This window comes from Colossoma macropomum, unplaced genomic scaffold (assembly GCF_904425465.1).
Source record: "Colossoma macropomum unplaced genomic scaffold, Colossoma_macropomum, whole genome shotgun sequence".
Taxonomy (NCBI): domain Eukaryota; kingdom Metazoa; phylum Chordata; class Actinopteri; order Characiformes; family Serrasalmidae; genus Colossoma; species Colossoma macropomum.
The window spans coordinates 11,364,570-11,387,684 of NW_023494804.1; the positions used below are offsets into that span (position 1 = coordinate 11,364,570).

At 43.4% G+C, this 23,115-nt stretch overlaps 1 protein-coding gene across 3 annotated transcripts in view; it reads left to right on the forward strand.

Moving 5' to 3' along the window:
* Positions 1-23,115, forward strand: part of zmiz2 (zinc finger, MIZ-type containing 2) — a 58,018-nt gene that overhangs the window by 24,636 nt on the left and 10,267 nt on the right. For all 3 annotated transcript variants that reach the window (XM_036594947.1, XM_036594945.1, XM_036594946.1), the window contains 6 exons: positions 14,982-15,087; positions 19,087-19,201; positions 20,016-20,209; positions 20,761-20,944; positions 21,588-21,812; positions 22,787-22,981. In XM_036594947.1, coding sequence (XP_036450840.1) covers positions 15,038-15,087; positions 19,087-19,201; positions 20,016-20,209; positions 20,761-20,944; positions 21,588-21,812; positions 22,787-22,981 — 963 coding nt within the window. In that variant the 5' untranslated portion in view covers positions 14,982-15,037. The remainder of the gene's footprint in view (positions 1-14,981; positions 15,088-19,086; positions 19,202-20,015; positions 20,210-20,760; positions 20,945-21,587; positions 21,813-22,786; positions 22,982-23,115) is intronic.

Below are 23,115 nucleotides of genomic sequence, written 5' to 3' on the forward strand. Positions count from 1 at the left end.
CAGTCTGCACGCCAACCTTCAGGGTTATAGGGTGGTGACTTAGCAGAGTTTAAGAGCATTTATTGTTAAAACTGTGTTAGAACAATCCGCAGAGCTTTATTTTACTGCAAAGGAGGATTATTTTATTTTTTTACCTACAACTCTTAATTCTGCTCTGGAGCTGCACCAGAGCAGTGAAAGAGCTGTATGTTTCTGACCCGTGAACTAGCGTATGGAAGCACTTTGGCTATCAAGTTGAAAGGAAAGGGACCTGAATAAGAGCCACGCTACATGCAAGTTGTGTCACACTAAACTGAAATATTTTGGAAACGACAATCATGAGAAACCATATTGCGTTTCCACTCGTTTTCCATGCGGTTGTACTTGCAGCCAACCAGAGGACCATTGATCAAGCAATGTCAAAGCTTCCACCCAACTCAGAAGCGAATTACAAACTCTATTGCAACTTTTATTGCCAAGTTCTTGCGCCCGTACCAAGTATTTGCGTTGTTAAGATCCAGGGCTTTCGCGCTATGTTGCACACTTTGGAGCTGAGATACAGCATCCAATCTCGAAGATACTTTACTGACACAGCGATCCCCCCACTCTCTACAACGAGACCAAAACTGAAGTTATGGAATCACTGAAGAAAATGGGTAGGATAGCTGTAATCTGCTGCGTGGACATCCACTGCCACTGGATCTTATGTCACCGTAACTGCACATTTTATCGCGGATGAGTGGCAGCCTGTGTCTCTCATGCTCCAAACAAGAGAAGTGAATAAGAGCCTTCCAGGTGACCTGCCACATCACTTCGGTTTGTTTTATTAATAAAAGATATTGGAAGTAAATTCATTATGGATCATTACAAATACGTTGCTTTAAAATTACCAAGTCATCACAGAGTGAGAAAAAGACATCCTGTATAAGAAAAAGATACATCGATAATAGTTTTATAATCGCATCGCAGCCCTCTGAATCGTAATTGAATCAAATCATGAGGTGCCTAGAGATTCCCACCCCTACTTGGAGTAAGGATGTGCATGGCAACTAATTTTGATGCTCGAGATGCTCCTTAAGAGTTAATGTATGATATCTGGTTAACCACGAGAAAGGAAATAACATAAAAAAATGGAAGAAAAAAAGGTACTTTAGGTACTGGTGTTAGTACTCTGGTCACTGGCATTAAGAGGTGTTAAGAGGCTAAAAATGCATTAGCTAGCTATGCTACAGTATTTACTTTGAATGGTGTAGCGTTGCAGTGAAGAGCTGGTTTTGACAAAACAGCACTTCTGTGAGCTGTAAGTAAAGTATGTTTTATGGTTTTGGTCCTCAGCCGTGTCTTTCAACAACAGCACAGTGACAGTAAGAATCGAGGAGCTCACTTGTGGAGTTTTACGACTTGTTGAAGTCTTTTGTTTGGCTGGTTGAGCTGTAGTTGAATGTCTTCTAAGGTCAAGGGGTTGACCAACATATATTTTTCATGGGCCGGTAACAATACTGATTATTAGTAATTAAGGACACCAATAACCGATATTGGGGGCCAGTATTTGTTTACCATAAATTTGATGTTTGAAGTGTGAAAATTTACAAGGATGCAACTCTTACTCACAACTTAAATTAACCAAATATTAGAGCATTATAAAAAATAAGTGCTTTGAGCTTTAGACAGAAGGGCTGCAAAAATAGTAACACTTTAAAGTATTTTTTAAACAGATGAAAAAATAACCTTAAATAATCAGTGACGCTTGTAAGAAAAATGGAGCTTTGCAAAAGGAGCTCAAAAACCTTAGTTATACAAATATATTATTGTTATGTAAATATATTACTGTACAAAAATATTTGCACAACTTTCATATTAACAAATACATAGTATGAGTCACTGACAGTGAAAGGGCACACATCAGGGGTGGAGCATGGCTTTTCAGTGTATGGGTGCAAGCAGCAAAGCCTAGATACAGGCTAAAACTATATAAAGCCTACACTAACCAAATACACAGAACTGTAAATGTAACCCTAGTAAAAGTATGTAAGTAAGCATCTGAGCAATCATGCGGTAAAATTAAAATGTTTAAAAAGCAACAACAATGTGTTTATGAAGATGATAACGTGTTTGTTTTATTTTGTTGTTAAACCAAAAGTGTATTTCATGCATAACAAGCAGTTGTTGGACGTGTTTAATCAGACGTATTCTGATTGGTTCTTGAAAATACGCTGCATGATTTCATGGAAACCATCTATACAGCCTAGGCAGAGCGGTGGAATCCTTGGAAATAGCAAGTTAGCAGTTCTCTGTACTTTTAATGAGTGAAAATGGAAATGACCAGAAACTGAGTATAACGTATTTACTAAAAGTAAAAGGACAAGTTATGATTTCACTAATTTACTGCTTTTTAAAGGCTTGTCGTGGCTTGGCCACCCATTGACGCTCTGCCATAAGTGCACATATTCTGAATGCATTCAAACCAAAGAAGAAGCAGTTTGGCTCCCGCAATATACCAGCTCCCAAACTCAGAAACCTTACTCTCACTAGACAATTATGATCTTTCAGGCAGGGCTTGAGCAAACCGAGCAAAATTATCCACTGTGTCCACTGTGCTCTTTGCAAGTTGCTTTGTTCAGCCTTGACATGTTCTTACCTTTCCTCTCGCTGTGGAAACGAAGGCAGCGCTGTTTTATTCCCACGACTCTCGCAAAACCGAGTGTTTGATTAAATTTAATCGACACATGGTCCACATTTCTCCCAATCCAGTAGTCCTGGTTGGTTGTGCTTGAGTCATCCACATTTCAAGCAGTCCAGTAACGCTGTGGGCAGGATGTTGGACCGGGCTACAGAAGTGTGTTTTTTGTTCGTGGTTGCGTCAGATACGCTGGTACATAACAAAAAGAGCTTTTATCGGCAAGAAAGAGTGTTCAATGCCAAATCTGATAATCAGAATAATGCTAAATATCGGGTCTGATTATCAGTTGGGCCAATAATCGGTCGACCCTTACTGAAGTCAGGCTTGCGCTGTGTGATTTTTAGAAATCTTGTTCTTTGGTAACTCAGACTGTATGTTTAAATAGATTATACAGATAAAGCCTACAATTTATATACCCACACTATCCGAAAACGCTCCATCCATGCCTCCTGAAACGCAGCCCTTACAGATACCTGTGTTAATGAACAATTTCAAATAAAGCTGTTTCAGTTAAAATAACATGCTACACTCCCAGTACTGAGCAAAGACGTTGAGAAACTGAGCAGCTTTGGTTTGCAGTGAATCTAAAAACAGGTGTGGATGTAAGTGAATACAGTCCTCTCTACAACCTATTTTACAAAAAAAATCACTGTATTAACGTCTATACCTCATTCTATTCGGTCAAACAGATTAAAGTGGGCGTAGACTGACTTTGGTAGCAAATGTTAACTTTTTTGCTACTTTTTTGCTAGCCTACGTGTTTCCACCCATATTGGGGAAGTGGTTGTGATCGTGTTACAGACTTATGTCACATGGTATCTCTATGTATCTTATGTCACAAGTATCTCTATCAGTGCATTCCTAGTTGAAATGGAACAAATAGCCACTGGTTTCAGTATTTTAATGACCAGTTAACCAAGTACTCAAGTACCAGTGTACATCCTTAATTTGGAGACATTTTCACAATAAACAGTATATGTCACTATATTTTGACACAGACACAATGCACTAGTAGCTCCACATTTAAAAAAAAAAACTGCCTTTACTGTTCACCTACTGCACTGCACCAAATCTAATTAAACAGGACTAATTATGCTCTCTTTTTAATGAAACATGCAGTTGTTCATTGTTCTTTAAGTACTGAGGATATCCACAGTGCTCAGAGAAGCACATCTTTTATTATGATTACACAGTGTATCATAATGATAAGTATCGTCGTATTTCCCACTTCACCATAAACACAAAAGCCAAACATTAAAACATTAAGCATCGCAGTCATGCAGTCTTCAGATAACACAACACACGAAAGTGTATTCTGACAAAACTAGGTGGAATTTTTTTGCTGCATGCATTGTGCGACTGCTGACCATCAGTCTTATTATATAAAGAGTGAAATGCTGTGTGGGCCCCATTGGAGAATCATTTGCTTAGTATTACTCCACAACTTTCATTTGCTTTGGAAATGAAATTCAAATCACTCTGCAATACTTGACATGAAATACTTCGCACAGGCTAAACCTGCCTCTGCACACTTTCTCTGTACAGCCCCCTGACCTGGCGCCCGGTCCCTTGCCCACCCTCTGGAGATCACATGATCAGCTGGTGCGGTGGAGGCTCAGCTGGCCGGCTGGGGGAGCTGCCAGTAATGGGCTCATCCTCGGGGCTTCTCCTTGGGCAGGGCCTGCACGCCCGGTACAGCCTCTTAGTGCTGAGGAGAGTTAGCAATGCAAGGTCACTCAGGTTAATGGATCCTCTGTTCTCAGTGACAGGGACATTGTGGGTCCTGATAGATGCCTCATTAGTGCTGCATCTCTGTCCCTCTCTCTCTCTCTCTCTCTCTCTCTCTCTGTCTCTCTGTCTCTCTCTCTCTCTCTTCGGCTGCGTTCTTTCTGCGCGTGGACAAAGCAGAGCGAGACGTGAAGCGGTCAGTTATTTGAAATGGTAATGTATTACTTGATCAAAATGGACGCAGTCCAGGCCGTAGTGTCTGTGGTTTAAAAATCAGGTTTTTGCAGTAGCTCTGTTCAGCTTCTGATGATCTTATCACCAGAATTGCATGTTTGTTGTTTTTTTTTTTTTATTCCTACTAAAGGTTAAACGTTAACCTTTAATATTCAAAATACAAAAGCCTCTGTTAACACCATGTTCTAACAACACCGTGGGAGTTCTTCGCCAGTAATTTCAGGCTGAAAGTGAAATGAACTCAAATAGTGCTCAAAGAATATTAGTGCATTATATTAAGACTCAAAAAGCCCAGTCAGGAAAATTGTGTTAATAACTACAGGTAAAAAGCTTCCCTTACTATTGCTTTGTGGTCTAAAAAGGCCAATAAATGGCTAAAAAAAAGTAGCTAAATGGCCAGAGATCATATCTGATTTGGGAAATTCATCATTGTGACACACTAAAACTTCATCCTGTCTGCACGTGTCAACAAAAGTGTGTCAGGTTCACCAGAATATGCATCACTGTGTACTTTCCTAAACTGGCCTTTCCAAACTCTTAGAATTAAGTAATTCTGCGTCCCCCTGACCTTGACCCCTAGCCTTGCTGGGAGCCTGATCGGCAAGGTGAGTGTAGAGAGAGACCGAGGCCATGTGAGCTGTGTGATCTCTCACCCCTCCTACCTAACACAGCACTCTAATCCAGGAGGTAGAGAGATCAGTCTTCTGAATGACGCCCAGCTGACCCTCTTTCAGTCCACAGGAGCGCCTGCATCGCTGCTGACTTAGATCTATCAGTATCCGAGTCTGAGGGGACTGAAGGCGAAAGAGTTGAAGCTGCTGCTCCTTCAGCTGGGGGGTGAGAAATCAGCTGATAAGAGAACAGTTAGTACTTTCTGATGGCTCAGCTGACTCTGAGCTCTGCCGCTGCTGTCTGTAGGAAGTGGGTGATATGAAGTCAGATTTATTAGGGATACGGGAATTCTGGCATGCAATGTCTGATGTCTTCATGTGCATATCTGTCATGTTTGATTAAGTTCTTAGTCTGGACCAAAACTGGGCTGAATGATGCCCTGAAATTAAAAAAAAAGATCTGCGTTTATATCTTCACCATCCATTTCATATCTAGTGTAGTCTTTTTCTGACAATGTTTCATATAAGGACTTGTATTTGTTTTGGTGTAACGCGTTTTGGCATCGTCACACTTGTGGTACTACAGAAAAGCCGCAAAGTTTCACAAAAGCTCCGTGTGCAAGTCAGTGCAGCAATCGAGTCAGTAAAATCTATCAGTAATAGTCGGGCCAATATCAGCCTGCACAATGTTTTATTTGCTTTAAGCTTGGTACGACAAAGACAATCAGACCATGATTGAACCATGTTGTTAACATTATCATAGCTTAGACTAATATCGAACCATTAGTGTGAGTGTAAACATAGTTACTGTATCATGTCAGATCATTACTTATTTATTCTATATCGTAGTGTTTGAGTGGCTCAAGGATGATAGCCTGGTTTTAGATGCAATAAAAGATCTAATACTTTAGGTCTTAATTGAAGTGCCTAAATTAAAAACAGCCAATACTCAGAAAAGAAGCCGTGGTATTGTGTTCTCTCTAACAAGAACAATTTAAGCTGTTCAGGGTCATATTTGTTTGCAGGTGGGGGTTTGTTGTCATTTTTCAACGTTCAAACTTTGAACATCCACGTTATTCCACTTCTGCTCTCGTAACCGTCAGCTTCTTTCCAGTGTTTGTTAAGGACTTGCAAATGTGCTGGGTTCTAGATCGAGCCACATTTGCATGAGTCCCTGTGTATGTGAGTTTGAGAGAGCTCGCAACATGTGAGCGTCTGTGCGTGTCAGACTGGAGTGAGTCAGTCCAGGGGTGGGACTCCCTCTCTGACACACATTATAACAGCATGCAAAGCCCCCACAGCTGTGACGTGGGCTCAGCCCTCTGACATCTCATACTCAGCGTCACTGTGTCTTCCTGCAGCTAACGCATCCATTCTGACCACAGCCCACGCCCTCTGCTTGGAATTCCAGGGTTTGCTGTGTTGGTCCTCAAATTTGATTCATACTGTACACACATGTGGACGCAAGACTGCGCGTATGTCATGTTCTTGCTTCCTGGAAAGACAGCTGCATTTCCTGAATGTCCTCTGATGTCTCGGTTGCCCCTCTTACCCTATAATCAGATTTACTTCATGAACGTCTGACCGTGCACAAAGAATACTTTCATGCACCTGTATAGACAGGCGTCCTCCTCTCAACACTGCCGTGCCTCACCGCGCATCAGCTCTCATCTGTAGCTACCGTATGCGCGCCACAAAAGCCTATACAAGCGGCGCCATCCATCTGAGAACGAGAAGTCAAGCCTCAGCGTGGGTCAAATAGATTTCTTGGCTGCTCACTCCACGTGTGATTGAAGCAGAGTGAATGCCCTGTATGGATCGTGGGCTGATGTTCTCCGCCAGCTCTTCTCTCACTGACTGCAAGCTGTGGAGAATGGATGGATCATGATGGCTCTATTTTAAGCCTGGAGGCCACACATGTGAACAGTGTCCTGGGCTCACCCTCAAGAGCTCCTCAGATAAATGAAAAGGAGAAGTGGCGCATAGACATTTCCCTCTGGGATGTTTAGTCTAATCTCTTTCTTAACGGGTGAGCTGCAGCGTCAGTTTGGGATGTTCAGAGTAAGGCTGCCAAGGCTCTGAACGTATCAACATTTAGGATCCCAGCCTATTTGAGCTGTGTCTTCTTGTTCAGAGTGCTTTGTGAAGCTGACTTTGGCCCAGTGGTACCCAGTCCTGGTCCTGAAGATCTTCCACCCTGGAGAGTTCAGATCCAACACACCTGGCTGTAATATTCAGATACCTGGATGAGGTGCTAGATTTAGGTTAAAGCTGAACTCAAGGTGGTAGATCTCCAGGACCAGAAATGGGGGCCCCTGATTTAGCCTAAATGTCAGCGCTGGTCATCAGTTGGAGGAGAGCGTTATGCAAGTCTTGTGTTCATTCTAAATAGACAAAGCTAAAATGAACACCAGACCCACTACTGGAACTTTCTGAAGAAGCTCTTCTGCTGTCTTAAAGAAAGCATTCCAGTAGTGTTGAGGCAATTCCTGGCGTTGAAAGCTCAATAGCAGTAACAGTCAAAACATGGCCATTACCGTTCATCCTGTGCTCAGATAGCCGTGCGAGGCTCTTTTGCTGCCCTGCAGTAGCTGCTCTGCATGCCTTTCTCTCTGATATTAGAGGAATAGTGGGGCTGTTGTCAGTGAGGCAGGCCAGCAGTAAGCTGTCTGTGCGCGAGTCTCCATCGAGTGCTTCTGTCACCGTTAATCAGGCAAACCATCAGTCAGTCAACCTGTTTTCTCCCCTCTACACCAGCGAGGGAGAGAGAGACGCTGCTGTGTGCACAGTGAGTCACGTTGCAGGAGAGAGAGAGAGGGAGGCAGAAGGGAGGGGGAGAAACTGAGTGTTGAAGTCAGACAAGTTTATCAAGCAGAGGCCCTTGAACGAACCAGCCGACGCTGCTTTTATAAAGGACAGTCAGAGCCATGACAAAGTCGTTAAAGGAGAATCAATACAGTGTGACTCCATTTGCATTCGGGGCTGCTCGATTCAAAGCGGCTCATGCAGGGAAAATGGGTTTTAGAGCAGCGGAGTTCCCTCTCTGCACTGTTCATAGCTGTCTGTAAAAGAAGCCCAGATAAATATTAGCACTTATGTATTTCACACGAACGTACGGCTTTGATCTCTTTCTTTTGGACCGTTCTTGTTTGGCTCTTGAAATGTGCTGAAAAGGTACGTAGCCAAGTACAAGTAAATGAAGCTGTTTTTGTAAATATTCCGATACAAATCAGCGTGAATAGTATTACCCACCGATCCAGTTATATCTGATTGTTAGTCACTGGAGTTTCACAAACCCTCGATTTACTTTCAGTTCCTGTGTAAATAGGATAAGCCCTAGTTCTGCAACTAAAGCAAGTTGTAGCAGGGGCATTTTTTTCCCTAGTAGACCAGCCCTAGCCACTCCCACACGTGAGGAGAACATGAAGGCATGCATGATATTTTCAGTGTTTACTGCCCGAAACCTCTGCTTTAAGGCAACTTGGGCGGAGGCCGAGTATTCCTCTGTAACTTTGGACTTGTAGAGCGAGAGAGAGAAACAGAGAGAGAAAGAAAGATGAAGGGTGGATTGCTTGACCTAGAGAGAACCCTCACTGCACCATTAAATGTGCTGAGTGGAGATAGTCCCGGCCCGTTCCACTCCACTGCCGCAGCTACTCGGCCTTGGCTCGCTGCCTCTCAGCCAGACGCAAACAAACTTACAAACCACTTACAGATGTCTGAAGAAATGTAGATGCTCAGAAGATGCCATGCTGGCGATGTCATGGCAACGTTTAGAACGTATGGTCTATATTTACCATATTAAGTGATTGTTTGGAGATTTGGTGTTTTCTTTCCTTTGTGCTTGTTTTGAAGTCTACTTGAGTACAGAGACCTCTGTTAGGTTTGCTTAAGCGTCAGTGCCCTCGAAACCCCTGAACAGTCTGGCTTTGCTCTGTTCTGAGAATCTGGCTTTCAGAACTTGTTCTGTACTTCCTGGTGACTGCTAATCAATTTATTCAAAGGGAGGTGTTGGATGAATGCTACATGAGCACACAAGGCCCTTATAGGTATGAGAAAGGCAAACAGCTCTGTACACAGGCCTGGTCATTAGGCAAACACAGCTGACCTGGGAGGTGACACTCACTCGGTTGGCCCCCGGACTCACATACGCTGGCCATCACCTCTCAGCTAGTAGGACTTTCAGGATGAGTTGAGCTCTGGGGTCCTTAACCCTTTGAGTTTGCTGCAAAAAAGTGATTATTTCCGCCTTTATGTCTACTAAGCGAATTTCATGTTTCATTTGTAAAAAACATGAACTAATGAAGCAGAAAATTGGGACATTTTGTCTAAAACTACTATTAAAGTGTAAAAACCCACAAACAAGAGTGTCAATCCTGCGTCAGTTGTGCTTTATTGTTACTCTGAACAAATCAGTAATAAGCAGTTAACAATCAGAATTATGTTCTTAATGAGCTCATATGGTTGCATGGAAAAACCATGGTGCATCTAGTAGGGCTGAACGATTTGGGAAAAATATCTAATTGTGATTTTTCTGAGTAATATTGTGGCTATGATTTAAATTGTGATTACTTTATATAAATTAAGGTCCAGAATATCCACCTTTTCTGGCTTAAGTCCTGACCCCTGAATGTAGTGTGAGATTGCCAGTAAGTTGTGGTTGTGATGTCACAACACATGGAGGTTTGGATGGATCTGATTGGTCTAACTCACCTACAAGTAGTTCACAAGCTCTGTGTTATTAGGTTACATTTTCCCACTTAAAACTTGAGATGTTTTTTAGTCATGTAGGTTATAATTTAAAAATTGCAGCTCTTGCAATTTGAAAATTGCACTGTGTTAAAGTCTGATTTCTGTATTTAAAAAAAATCTTTAAGCCCTTTTTGAGTCTAGTACCAGGGTTACTGTGTAAATTGTTCTGCTAAACAGTGAAATTCTTAAAAGAACGGTTCAGTTAAAAAAATCCTGAAGTTTAACTGATAACTATAAATGAAAAACCAATAGCCACAAATGAGTATTATGCAAATTATATGCTAACTGTTGGCAACTGCCTTCCGTTCACTGCTAGCCCTCGTTTAAGGAATTAGCTTTGCACTTTTCACTTAATGGAGCTTATTTGTTTTGTTTTGGTTTTCTTTTAGTCTGTGTTTGAGTTTTCATACCCTCAAGGTGTCTTACTGTCAATTCCTGTCTCCAGCTTGAATTGATTGTAGCCCTTAGAAGCCTGGTTGCTGTGGCACATGCAGCAGTTCAGGACCTTGGCTTGGCTTTTCTATGCCGTATTAAATTCCTCTTGAGCAAATGATGTACTTTGCTGGAGTATTAAACACCTCAGAGCGCAACGGCGCACAAGGGCAGTCTCAGCAGACAGTGTCGGAACGTGCCTGGCAGTAATTTGCTTTCTCTCCTTATCTTTCTCATTTCCCAGGTGAGAGATAGTATCTGTATCTTGCCACCTCTCTGTTTGTATGCTTATGCAAAGGTGTCCTGTTCTCCTTGTTCTTAACAGGCCGTTTGTAACTTGCCTTTTGAGGGCCGTATCTGTGTATTTTTATCTGTATCGGCCTAACAAGGGAATCGGGTTACCGTAGTGATGTCGTTGATGATTTTTGCAGCGCTCCTTGCAAAAGCATGGAATAGTGGTGTTGAGATGTGTGGTCAACTGGGGGGTGTGTGTGTGTGTGCAGGAATGTGTTATCAGACCCAGCCTTCCTGTGGCTCCTAATCCCCTTCCCACTGCCCACCCTCCCCCGTCTCTCCCTCTCGTTCTCTCTGCCTCTGGGCTTCACTCCTCCCAGCAGGGGCCATGAGGGGGGGAGGGGTGGCCCCTCGGTCATGTGACCCAAGTCGCTCCCCCATTTGGCATGCAGACAAATGGGAGATTTTGGACAGCAGTCTCAAGTGAGCCATTAGCTCATGCTGTCTTTACTGATGCTCCAAGAGATTGTCCTCCATTTTAAGTTATTGACTCTTGATTGAGTGGACCAGCCTTTAAAAACAGGACTTTTGTGTTCAAGTAGCCTGCAGCCCAAACAGATCTAGAGATCTTCAGGTATTGTGGAGATTGGGGCACTTTTACATTCTGGCACTGCATTTCACCAGCAGGAGGGGAGGTTTTATCCCCCTGTTTCTGCGTATCAGGTCGCTCCTTAAGGCTTCCACTCCCGACCTGGCCCTCATTCTGCCTCAGTCCGTGGTTTTGCACGCTCTAAATGCGCCATCCCCTCGGAGAGCTGAATCGGCACTTTGGTTTAAGAGCGCTGACACACAGCCATTTCTCCGGCCTATCAGAAATCAAAAGGCCTGCGGGGCTTCTGTGTGCTGCTGGCAAGAAAAGTGGAGGCGTTTAGGAACCTGAAAGGAATACTTCATCCAAAAAATGCTAACATGACGAAGAAAACTAGCAAGAGATTGTTTCTGAAATAGTGCACCGGATCTACTAGATTGCGTGCATTATTAGCAATGCTAGACGTTTTGGCTGACGTTCAGCCTTCTCTTTAACTTCCACGCCTCTGCAGTAGCGTCCCGGCTAAAGCGTCCCTGCCCCAAACTTTCCTGTTCGGCGGGTGGAGGAAGCCTCCCGAGCAAACCTAGCAACCCAACCTGTGACATGGACAGAGCAAGCAAATGAGGGGGCGGGGGGAAGATAGACTTGAAGAGGGCTAGAAATAATGGAACAGAGACATTGCAAAAGATCTGAGCGTTAGAGAGATGTGTTTGAGAGTGTGGGTAGTGGTGTTGGGGTGTGCAGGGGGGGCACAGCAGGATCAGGGCACTCCGGCCAGAGGAGGAGTATGAGGAAAAAGAGGAGGTGGTTAGAATAAGCCTGAGTGAGAGAGAGCAAGAGAAAGAACAGTGTGTTCTGTTCATTCAGGGCAAGAACAGTTCGTGCTGTTATCGGTCACACACATACACACACAGAAGGGAGAGCAGGAGATGGGGATGCTAAAGTGTACTAGCTAAGGGCTCGTAAATAAGATCCACTGGAGAAAGCGTGTGTGTGTGTGTGTGTGTGTGTGTGTGTATGTGTGTGGACACTGTTCACATGGTGCCAGACTGTTTGTGCTTTTTCGGTTGTGTCGTCTCCATGACGCAGACTTGAACCAAACCACCGTTTTCGGCTTCCCGTGCCCACATGCCAGCCTCTCTGTGTGTGTTTCTGTGCTTATGCTCGACAGAAGTGGTGCGCATTATGTCGCCGCTTTGAGCACCTCATTCAAAAGGCACTGCCTATGTGGTTTTACGAGAGGGAGGAAGAGAGAATGCTGCAGTGTCGCATTGAAGCCACGCCGGCAGATGCGTTAGTGTAATTTGTAGTACCTGTTAGGATGGCTGCTCCTTTGCTGAAGGGGCTCTCTAATATATGATGCTAGTAATCGTGGAGGTTGGCTTCCTCAAGTGCGGGCCTAATTAGCCACAGGCAGTTCAGTCTGCCAGCCAGTTGGTTTGACGTTAATTAAATCGAGAGGAGGTCCTGGCAGTATGACAATATTTATCGTTATCGCGATAAATTACATCAGCATATGTCACTATGCTTTTCTGAGCATATTGTGGATATCGTCAGGACCTAAAAACACTTCCCAACTGCATGTTTGACTACAAAGAGAGCATTTAGTTTAATTGGATTTAGTGCAGCATAAATGCAAATGTATTTGTAATTTTTGATAGTATTTTTTTCTTAAATGTAGTATTATGTTGTCTTTTCAATCTGTCAAAAAAATAAATATTGTGAAAGATCATGCATCATGAAAAGTTTAAGGTATTGTGATATTACGTTGTTGCCATATCGCCCATGACCAGGTTATAAGAGGTCATTATGAGGCTACATCTCACAAGAACGCCTTTTCTCCCACTGAAAAATTAAACTCTTAAAATTAGATTAGCCTTTTTTAAATTCTTCCATGTCTCTCTTTTTTTCCCTCCATGTTCCTAAATTCTTTGTGGAATAATTTGAGAACAATAGAAACATGTTTATTGTGTACACATTGTATTCTCCATTAACAAGCATACATCATTACCAAAAACCAGTCAGGTGTTGCCTTGAAAAGGAAGTATTTATTAAAAACCTTAGACTAAGAGCATTTCTGTTCAGTTGCCTGTGCTACTCATCAATTGAATTTAAAAGTGAAGCCCAGTTTTGTTGTTCTTCCTTTCATTTGAACACTCTGATCACTCCAGTAACTCTCAAAGTAACCAGTGGATTGCTCGATTGCTAATATGATTAGCGTAGTGTGCTAATATGTACAGGAAGACAAAGACCTGAAATTGAACAGTGTATCAGTGTTTTGGTTGTGAATGAGAAAGAGGACAGTGTGAGCATGTTAATAATATTAAGCCTGCTTCACTGAAGTTGTTATCAAAACACAACAATAGAGGGTCTCGTGCCCCCCCACCACCCCCTTCTCAAACACGCGCTCTTTCTTTCTCACATACACACCATTTCTCTCCCTCCCACCCTCTCATTATCCCTGTAGGTGTCCCTCTCTCTGATAAACTCCGCTGCTCCTTTGAGTGACTCTCTCTGTCTCTTCTTTACCTCCACCCCCCTTCTCCCAGCCTCTTCTCCATCCTTCTTTTCAAAGCTGTAGGGTGTCTGACCTAGATCCGTAAAGGAGAGAGTGAGGAAAACGGAACGTAGTGCAAGAGAGAGGAGAGGAGAGGAGTAAAGATGGGGGGAGGGGGTGACAGGCACTGATGTTGGCAGCAAATTAGCATGTCTGTTAATGGTGCTTACCCTGGAGATAGGAGGCAGACGCAGAGGTATTGAACAAGGAGGGGGCAGAGTAGAGCTCACTGTGATGGGTTAAATGAAGGGTGGGGTATGTATGTATGTATGTATGTATAAGGGGAGGTTTCTTGTCATCATTAACAACTGCACTTGCAGATATACAGGTGCACAAACGCAACAAGGGCGAGCCGTCTCTTTCTCCCAATGAGCTCCCCTGGTCACTTTGAATTATTGATGGAGGTTGAAGGCATTATCTTCGAGGAGGGCTCAAATCGCACACACAGACAGCCATGAGATCCTCAGCCTTTTTTCCACACTGCATTTTTCTCTTCCTTTTGAAATCAAAGTGCTATAAATAGCCCCCTCATCTCTTGCCCCCCCTCCCTCCCTCCCTTTCTCTCTCTCTCTCTCTCTCTCTCTTTCTCTCCCTCTCTCTCAGTGGAGAGGAGGAATCTGCAGCCAGCCAGCGGTGTTTGGAGCAGGGGCATGCTTGCTTGTCCACAAAAAACGTGCTTTATAAAACGTATCGTCTCCATTGCTCTTGGCTCCCCTCAACTCCTCTTTTGTCTTCCGGAGCTTTCCAGTAGAAAAAGGACTCCTCTGTCATAGCACCCCCCCCAAAACTCACAGAATCTGAGAGAGTTGAGAATTTTGTTGTACTAGATAAGCTTAGTTGCTTTCTGGTTAACACTGGATGCGTATGTGATGAGAAGGTATCTATTAATGCTGTGATCAGTGGAGTGGCTCCAACTCGAGGAATGCTTGTGAAACGTGTGTTATCGGAGCTGTGGGGGTGAGCGGAGATGTGTGACTGAGCTGGGCGATTGGTGATTAACCCCTTGTGCCTGTGGGGGCTGAGCTGCAGCCATCAAAGAGAAGCTGCACAGCGCCACTGCAGCCAATAGCACGCCTTGTGTTCCTCAGTGAGTCATAAAGAGGGAAAAAAGACCTTTGTTTCTGTCAAAGTGACGTTTTTCTTTCTTTGCCCCCCCCCCACTTCTCTATTCTCTCTCACTCTCAGGCTGCCTGCCAGGTTGAGGTGATTTGGGGTTCCCTGCTGACCCCCACGTTCCTCCGATGAACCCCATCAACTCCATGAAACCTGCCCTGCCTCCAACGCCACACAGGTGTGTTTTTGTTTTGGTGTTTGTGTCTGTGAACAAACTGTCTGCACTCTTCTTCTTTTTTTTTTTTCTTTTTCAGTGTGTGTCTTCTGCACTCACCCACACACGCGTCTTCCTCTGAAACGGCACACTCAAGCCCTTGAATCTCTTGATCTGTCACTTGTTTCCTTGTACTGAGCAGAGTGCTCCCAGAAGGCTTAAAAGCCATGCGCTCGTGACGTCTTCTAACCTCTCTAGTGACATCTAGGTTCTGTGCGGTTGCACATAAGAATTAGCAATTACCCAAGTTACAACACTGCCTAAATTGCCATCTGAGATTCATTAGCTGCAGTGTGTAGTTTTGTTTGATCTTTTTCTTTCTTGCTTCATGAACGATTGTATGACTTCTGAAAAAGCGCAACTTGCCTCCACAGCTTTCTAAGCTGCTGGTGAAGGATTTGAATGTAGTGAATTTAGTATAATAAAATTTAATATAATAAAAGTAGCGGCCTTGTTGTTGGTGTTCTGGGTATCCGGTTGCATCCTGAAAATTGGAGCTTGAAACATCTGCTACAATTTATACCACCAGAATTGAGTGAATGGGTGACCCTGTGCGTATGTTTCAGTATGTTTTTAATTGAGGGAGCACAGTGAAGCGGATGTAATAAGTGAGCCACGTTCACATTAACCAGATCTACCTGGTACTGCGTCTTGCTAGTCCTCAAAAGCATCATTTGCGCAGCCTCTGATCTGCCACACTGTTGATCTGAATTCCAATTGGCTGTACCATCAGCTCACCGCTGATTGGGCGCCTGGGGTTTTGGCTCCGGAACAGCGGTTTCCTGTTTCAGAGAGAAGGGGGGGCATCTGGTTGTTTCTGCAGAGGAACTGAAGAAAAACCTCAGCCTGCCATGGAATGCTCTCAGCTACTGATGGACGAGCTGGCCGGCTTTAAGCCCCAGAACGAGCCCTCCAACGACCACCAACCGCTGAAGGACATCGCTCAGAGCTGCCGTAGAACCTCAATATCCTGTGGGCTGAAGGCCAGTGGTGAATGGCTGCAGGTTGAGCTGGAAGCACGTCCAGCAGGGCTCTGGACTTTCCAGGTTTAAAGAGACAGGACGTCTAGTCAGGGCAGTAACTATCGATTATATTAATAATTAAAAGTGATCCGCTAGTTATTACAGTGAATAATCGAGCGATCAGAGGCCAACTATTAAAAATGGAAATGACTGGACAATAAATAATCCACGTTTAGTAATAATAGTAATTATAATAATAAGTCTTTCATGAGTTTCAAAATACTCACTTCAAAAATGATCTTGGCGAGCGAGATCATCTTAAATCAGTCAAAATTTGTAATTCAAAATTTTTTATTTGCTGATAGAGTAGACACTTTCATTAGATAAAATTAAAACAAGTAAAAAAAAAAAAACAAATCTGGAAATAGATTTTTAAATAATAGACAGTGTTAAATATTGTAATTTTAGTATTGAATATTTATGCTAGATTTAAGATGCCAGTGTACATTTTTTTTGCAGTTTTGGAAAAAGATATACTAGGAAGACTTTAACAACACTGATGTTAGAAATATAAAAACTCTGTGAAATGCGTTTATTTGGGTGGATTAGGCTCCATTCTTACTGTAGGTCAGATCTAAGTTAATTGCCAACTACTTTCTGATTAGTTTCTGATCAGTATTTTTTTCACTGAATAATTTCATTTTGCTAACTAATCTTTAGAACCCTTCTTTTGTTGTTGTCCTAAGTTTAAGGCCCAAAGGTCCCATGTGAAAGGTTATTTAGGGTTAATAGTCGCTTCGAATTTGATATGAGTTTAAGGTACATTAAGTAATATTTGCACAGCTGGCTTGAATTTAGAGCAGTGCTGACCACATGGTGGAGGAATCAGAAGGGACCTCCAGTGTGGACCCAACCACCATTGACAAGAAATCATTTTCCCAAGGTCATCAGTTCTCCTTACAGTGCTGCGTTCCAAATGTACTGCCTTGTAGATCTCACTCATCTTTTATTCCTCACTGTTTTATGAAGATCTCCCTGCCATCACAACTGTGCAATTTACTATGTTCTTACAGAAAGCAAATATTTAACAGTAGTAAACAGTTACAGATGACACATCAGTATCAATGGGCATCAGTGTCGGGCAAATATCAGCAGAATATGCTGAATCAGAGATTGGAGGGAAAAAAAAAGAATGAATCTGATTTAATCCTGTAATAAATCTATCCCGAAATGCCACACACATTCACTGTGTGATGATGTTGGCTGTGTATTTCCTTACTGTTGGATAGTAGAGGGTTTGAGTAGTTTGAACATGATTGTATATTTTCAGATGCTCACCCTACATGAAGTGCTTCAATAAAGAATAGCTCAGTTTAAAGCTTAGTATTTTGTGAAATAGTAGTATTGGATAGGTATCGGTATTGGCCGTTAATCAAGGTTTAACTATTGATATCAGAAAAGAAAAAGTGTATCTCTATGAACAGTATTAATTTTAGTTACATATTACAATTAAAGGTTTTATGTCAGTCACAATTTTAAAAGGGTATAGTTTTCAAGTTGCGAAAGCTTCAATCACATGTCACTTTTTGGAAAAAATTAAAGGTGTGTGTATATAGTTTCAGAATGTACCGTTCACTCTCCAGTCCATAAATGTAAACTAAGCTGCGAAAACAGCTTAGTTTTTCAGCCTGCAGCAGTTTGGCCCTGCTCACTAACACAGAAGTTATGAGGAGTGTTTTAGCCTGGACTGCTTTTTGAATGAGGCACAAAGCAGAGCAGAGGTCATTTACATATCAGTCTTAAAGACACAGTTATAAAAACAGCCTGTCTGATTATAAGGGAGGGAGGTTGGGAAATGGTCATGTGAAAATGAATTACTTTTTCTTCTAATTACTTATTCTTTTACATAAACTCACCCAAACATCAAAAGTTGCCATGAGATTAAAGTGGGGAAATGTAGCCAGATATGCTACATTCAGCGTTCAAGACTCAAGTAAAAATAAATAAATAAATAAATAAAAAAAGGTAAAGAAATAGAAAATAATCATATTCAAATTGCAGTCGCACAGTTGGTCAAAAAAATAATTGTTCAGCCATACTACATAGTCTTTAAGCTGTGCATGTGTTTTAATCATTTCTGCTATGAAAAAGAAACGATGCCAACACAAATCACAAGTATTTTAGCGACATCTCAGCTCTGTGCATTTGCCAAATAGTAACGGTGCTGAACCTCTGTGGTGAACTTAATTGGAAGGCTTTCAGCATTTCTCTGTTTTTGGAAGGCTTGTTAGTAGCGGCATTAAGTCGCAGTATTAATATTGTGTGTATCAGACGGTAGCAACATGCGCCGTGTGTAATCACACGCTGCTAATTTTTACCAGCTGTATTTTCCTCCGCTTTGATTCAGAGCTGCGTCTAATGTAGTTTGGCTAATTTTGGAAAGATTAAATGGGACCAATCTGGTTTGATCCAGTTATACAGAAAACAGTAGGTACTCTAACACACACACACACACACACACACACACACACACACACACACACACACTCAAGCGCGAACACTTACACTCTCACCCCCCACCCCCCCTCCCTTGGCATCGCTACTCTTTCCTGTCTCTAAGTGACTGTAGTCGCCATGGAAACATTGTGCCGAGCACCTCTAGAGCATGTGGCTGTGGCACATTCAAGTCACACAAAGACTCTCCTATATACACTCGCTCTCTCTCTCACTCTCTCTCACTCCGTTAACACCATATGTCAGTATCACACAAAGACATGAACATAAAAAATCCCAGCATGTCATTTCAAACCAGCTTTGGATTCCGCAGTATGATCAGCACCACTGTAGGTGAATCAAGCATTTGCCACCTGCCTGGTCACACAGTCAAGAGGGAACAGAGTGAACACTACAAAGGGAAGAAAAAGTGTGAAAGGGTAGTGTTTCTTTCTCTTCCTCTCTGGTCCTAATCCTGGCACCCTTGCTTGGCTGTCTCTTCCTGCAGTGACGGCTCTTACCCCTATGACCCAGCGTCCTGGCAGCAAGGCACCAACCAGCCCCCCGGCTCCCTCTCTGTGGTAACCACAGTGTGGGGGGTTACCAGTCCTTCACCCAGCCAGGTAAGCCTGGCCCTGTCAACATCCTTAAAAGTTTGTAAGACTACAAGAATAAATATTATTATATTGTTTGTATGTGATGCAGTATTTACAGACAGGATTGTTTATAGGCTGGGACAATTTGAAAAATCGATAAACTGGGACAAGATTATCAAAACTCTGTGTGAAATTACATTATACAATTTCTAGGACAGTTTCTCTTTGCACCAGAGGGGGCGACAAAGTCTTAATCAGGAAGACAACTTTCAGCTTAAATTCAGAAATAAAGAACAAACTCGTAGCTCAAACGATTAAAATAATCACGATTAATTGCATTCCGTGGTGTAGTTAACCATGAGTAATCACATTTGCGACATTTGCTAAAATTATAACTGGAATGGAATTTCCAGTTGAAAGGCAGTGCATGTTGCTGTATGACTAGACAAAACAAGCTTCATCAGAATGTATTTATTACTTTCAGTAATTCAGTAGCATTATTTTTATCACTTGAACCCAGGTTCTCATTCTTGTTTGTACAGCTTGTTACAGTGGAGGCTCTCGTAGGAAGCTGGAGCTTCACCCTTTGCTGTTGCTTTTGTTAGTTTGCTGCTTGTTGATTTTATCCACAGGTATGTCCAGTGTAGTCTGCTGAAGGTGCTGAAGCTTTTGCATTAAGACATTTAGAAGCTGTATGTGAATGAGTGGGTTAGAATCGCGGATTCTATCAAAGCAACATACAGTGAAAAATCACCAAGTAGTCCCAGCTTTGTTTACATTAAATCTTTTGTTTGATCACTCAGTGATTACTTTCTCTCTCTCTCTCTGTCTAATTTCTCAGGTTTTTGGCGCTCCCATGGGCCCAGGAGGTAACTCAGCTGGAGGTCACATGTTGCCCGGCAACAGCCCCGGCATGAACTCCCCCCAGTTCATGGCTCAGCAGGGTTATCCTGAGCCCAACAAGGGCTACATGCAGCAGGGCATGTATGGCCGGCCCAGTGGGGGCTACCCAACCGGGCCTGCGTATGGTGGCAGGTAAGAGGAGCCCACTGTGGTGGCGTTAATGATGGGGTCAGTTATGCTGTGTTTGTATGGCTGTGACTATGTTTAGGCTCCAAGTGTTGAGGGAGTGGGGTTGACGTCAGAGTATTGGTCCAGCGTCATTGTGCGGGGGCTGAGCATGCTCTTAGCTAAGTGTATGTCAGAGAGGGAGTCCCGCCCCTGCACTGACTCACTCGCCCGCCCACACACACATTCAGAAATGTGCGCACACACAAGCTCATACACACCAGTGTTGTCTTTCCCCCAGAAGTGATTTGCATAGCAATAAATCTTTTGAATCACTGACTCGGAACATTTCATTTTGCTCCCGCTCCATGAGACATAGCAACGATCAGGCTTTCTACTACGCCGCATAGCAACACGCATAATCAGCTACGTTCACATCATGTTCCTCTCCAAAATATGTCACACCGCCTCTGGCCATGTTCTTCAGCATGTCCAGTGCTAATCTCATGTTCTGGTGCACAAGAGAAGCTGTTAGATGTCATGACTGTTTGTGTGTATGTTCTCACTTTCTGCCTTAGTTACCCCAATAATGGCGGTGGCTCCCTTGGGATGCCGCCTCACGGAGTCCGCCCCCCCACTGACTTCACCCAGGCTGCTGCCGCTGCTGCTGTGGCCGCCGCCGCCGCTACAGCAACTGCTACCGCCACGGCGGCCGTCGCCGCTATACAGGAGAAGCAAAACCAAGAGATGAATTATGGGCCTGTAAGTGGCATCTCCTGTTTGCGTAGCTGTTAACAGATATGCTTGGTCACAATTGACCTCAGAGGATGCATAAAAGGGATTGACACTCAGGCCCTTATGGTGATACTTGTTTCCTTTTATAATGAGCTGAGGCAGGGGAACAAAAGCATCCTGATGGATTTTAGTACACGTGTCATCTGGCAGATTACAGTTGATTGAAGGGTACTGATTTCAGCTCAAATTTCTTGTTCATGGTGAATGCACTGCAATTGAAATCTAGTGTTCAGTTCCATTGTGTGAAGAGGTTCATCTAACCTGTCTTAAAGCGTTCATTTCGCCCCCTGCTGGCACAAGACAGGTTGCAGATGTACAATTCCAGAAACATGGTTTTAATTAGTATAAAAAGGGGATATTTTCCTTTGCCTTTTCCCCCAGTCTGATTGTGACAGCAGACTTTACATACTCACTGTCCAGCATTAGACGCCACATCATAACCACAGCGGCGAGGGCAGATTTGATTGTTCACGCTGGTGACCTAGTTGCTGCTTTCCTTTCTGTGCCCAGAGCTTGTCATCTCTGGCTGCTGGCAGCAGGCATGTCTCCAGCCATTGTTCAAGCCTGCTGGGTCTGATGGGCGTGGGGCCGTGTTTTCTTTGCTGCACAGATGGGTGGCGCTTCCTCATACAACACCCAGTTCCTGTCCCACACTGGACCCCGTGGCCCACCCGGCATGGCCCCCTCCAGCATGGTGGGCTCCAGACCCCCCTCCATGGGACCCATGTACGCCTCACAGGGGCAGCGGCTGCCCCAGCACTCGGGCTACCCGGGAGGCCAGCAGGGACCCCCTCCACGACATCAGCAGGGATTGAAACGCCCCTACAACTCTGAGGTTAGTACTCTCTTTCACTTTTAGCTGTGGGTTATCATTTGTAATCAATTTTTATGACAGTCAGAACAAGTGTACTCTGTTCTTACTCCTAATAAACTACAGCAGTGGTTCCAAAACCTGGTCCTGTAGTTTCCTTTCCCTGCATATTTTGGTGTTAGCCTGCGCTCATACACCTGATCCAACTAATCAGCTAATTAATAAGCCCTTGCTGAGTTGAAGTGAGTTTGTTGGGGCAGGGAAAACTAAAATGTACAGAGCAGGACCAGGTTTGGGAACTACTGGATTAGCATATGTTCCTCTTTAATGCAGTAATGTTTTGTTTAAGACTGGCATTCATAAGTCAAAGTAAGAGTGCTGGTCCTGGTTCAGATTCTTCCCCATTTTAAATCAATCTTAGTCATTATAACTGATCCCAGATCAGTATTCCTCCCCTGAGATAGCTTGGAATTGCACCCACAAATCCTCAGGACTTCAGCCACAGTAGACCTTTGCATTTTGTGTGTTGTTGCAAAATACATGTGACCAAGGTAGGAGCGGGAAGTAGGGAGGAAAAAAAAACATGATTTTGGTGCTGTTAGCAATTTAGGACTGCCTAGCATTATTGTGGTGAGAATGAGGAAACTGCCTAAGTTGGTACCTAACTCACCAACTAAAAACAGCAATGTCACAAAATAAGTAGTTATGCTATGTAATTCATCTCATGACTGACTCTGTAATGATCAGGATTAATTTAAATTAATTTAATGGCTCGGTATTAATTTATAGTCTGATCTACAAAAATCAAAAGATGTTATGCTAGAAACTGCTAAAATTAGTGTGTTTTCCATTTTCATCAGCAGTTATGCTGTTGGTCTACATGTCACTCAAAGTGAAATTTCGCATTGAAACATTTTTCACACCAGAAGTCTTGGAAACGTGAACTCTTGTTCAGTCTTCAGAAGTTCAGTCTTATGATCCTCTCTTTGCCCTCACAGGGGTTTCCAGGGCAGCAGTATGGCTCTGGGATGGGGGCTGCGGGACCGTACCCTGGCCAGCCCATGCAGTACCATGGCCCTGGCCCGCAGCGCTCGGCTCCTTCACCCTCCTACACAGGCCACAGAATGCCCCTTCAGCAGGCCAACATGGGCCAGTATCCTGCAGGACCAGGAAACCCAGGCCAATACTACAAGGTGAAACCTCAAACTAGCAGCCCCATTTAATGTGTGATGCTGAAGACCCTTTAGCATCGTTGTTGATGCTTTCTTAATGATTACTTTGACAACTCATTCCTGAGTTTATTTCCGTGTAGAATCTTTGCAAGTGG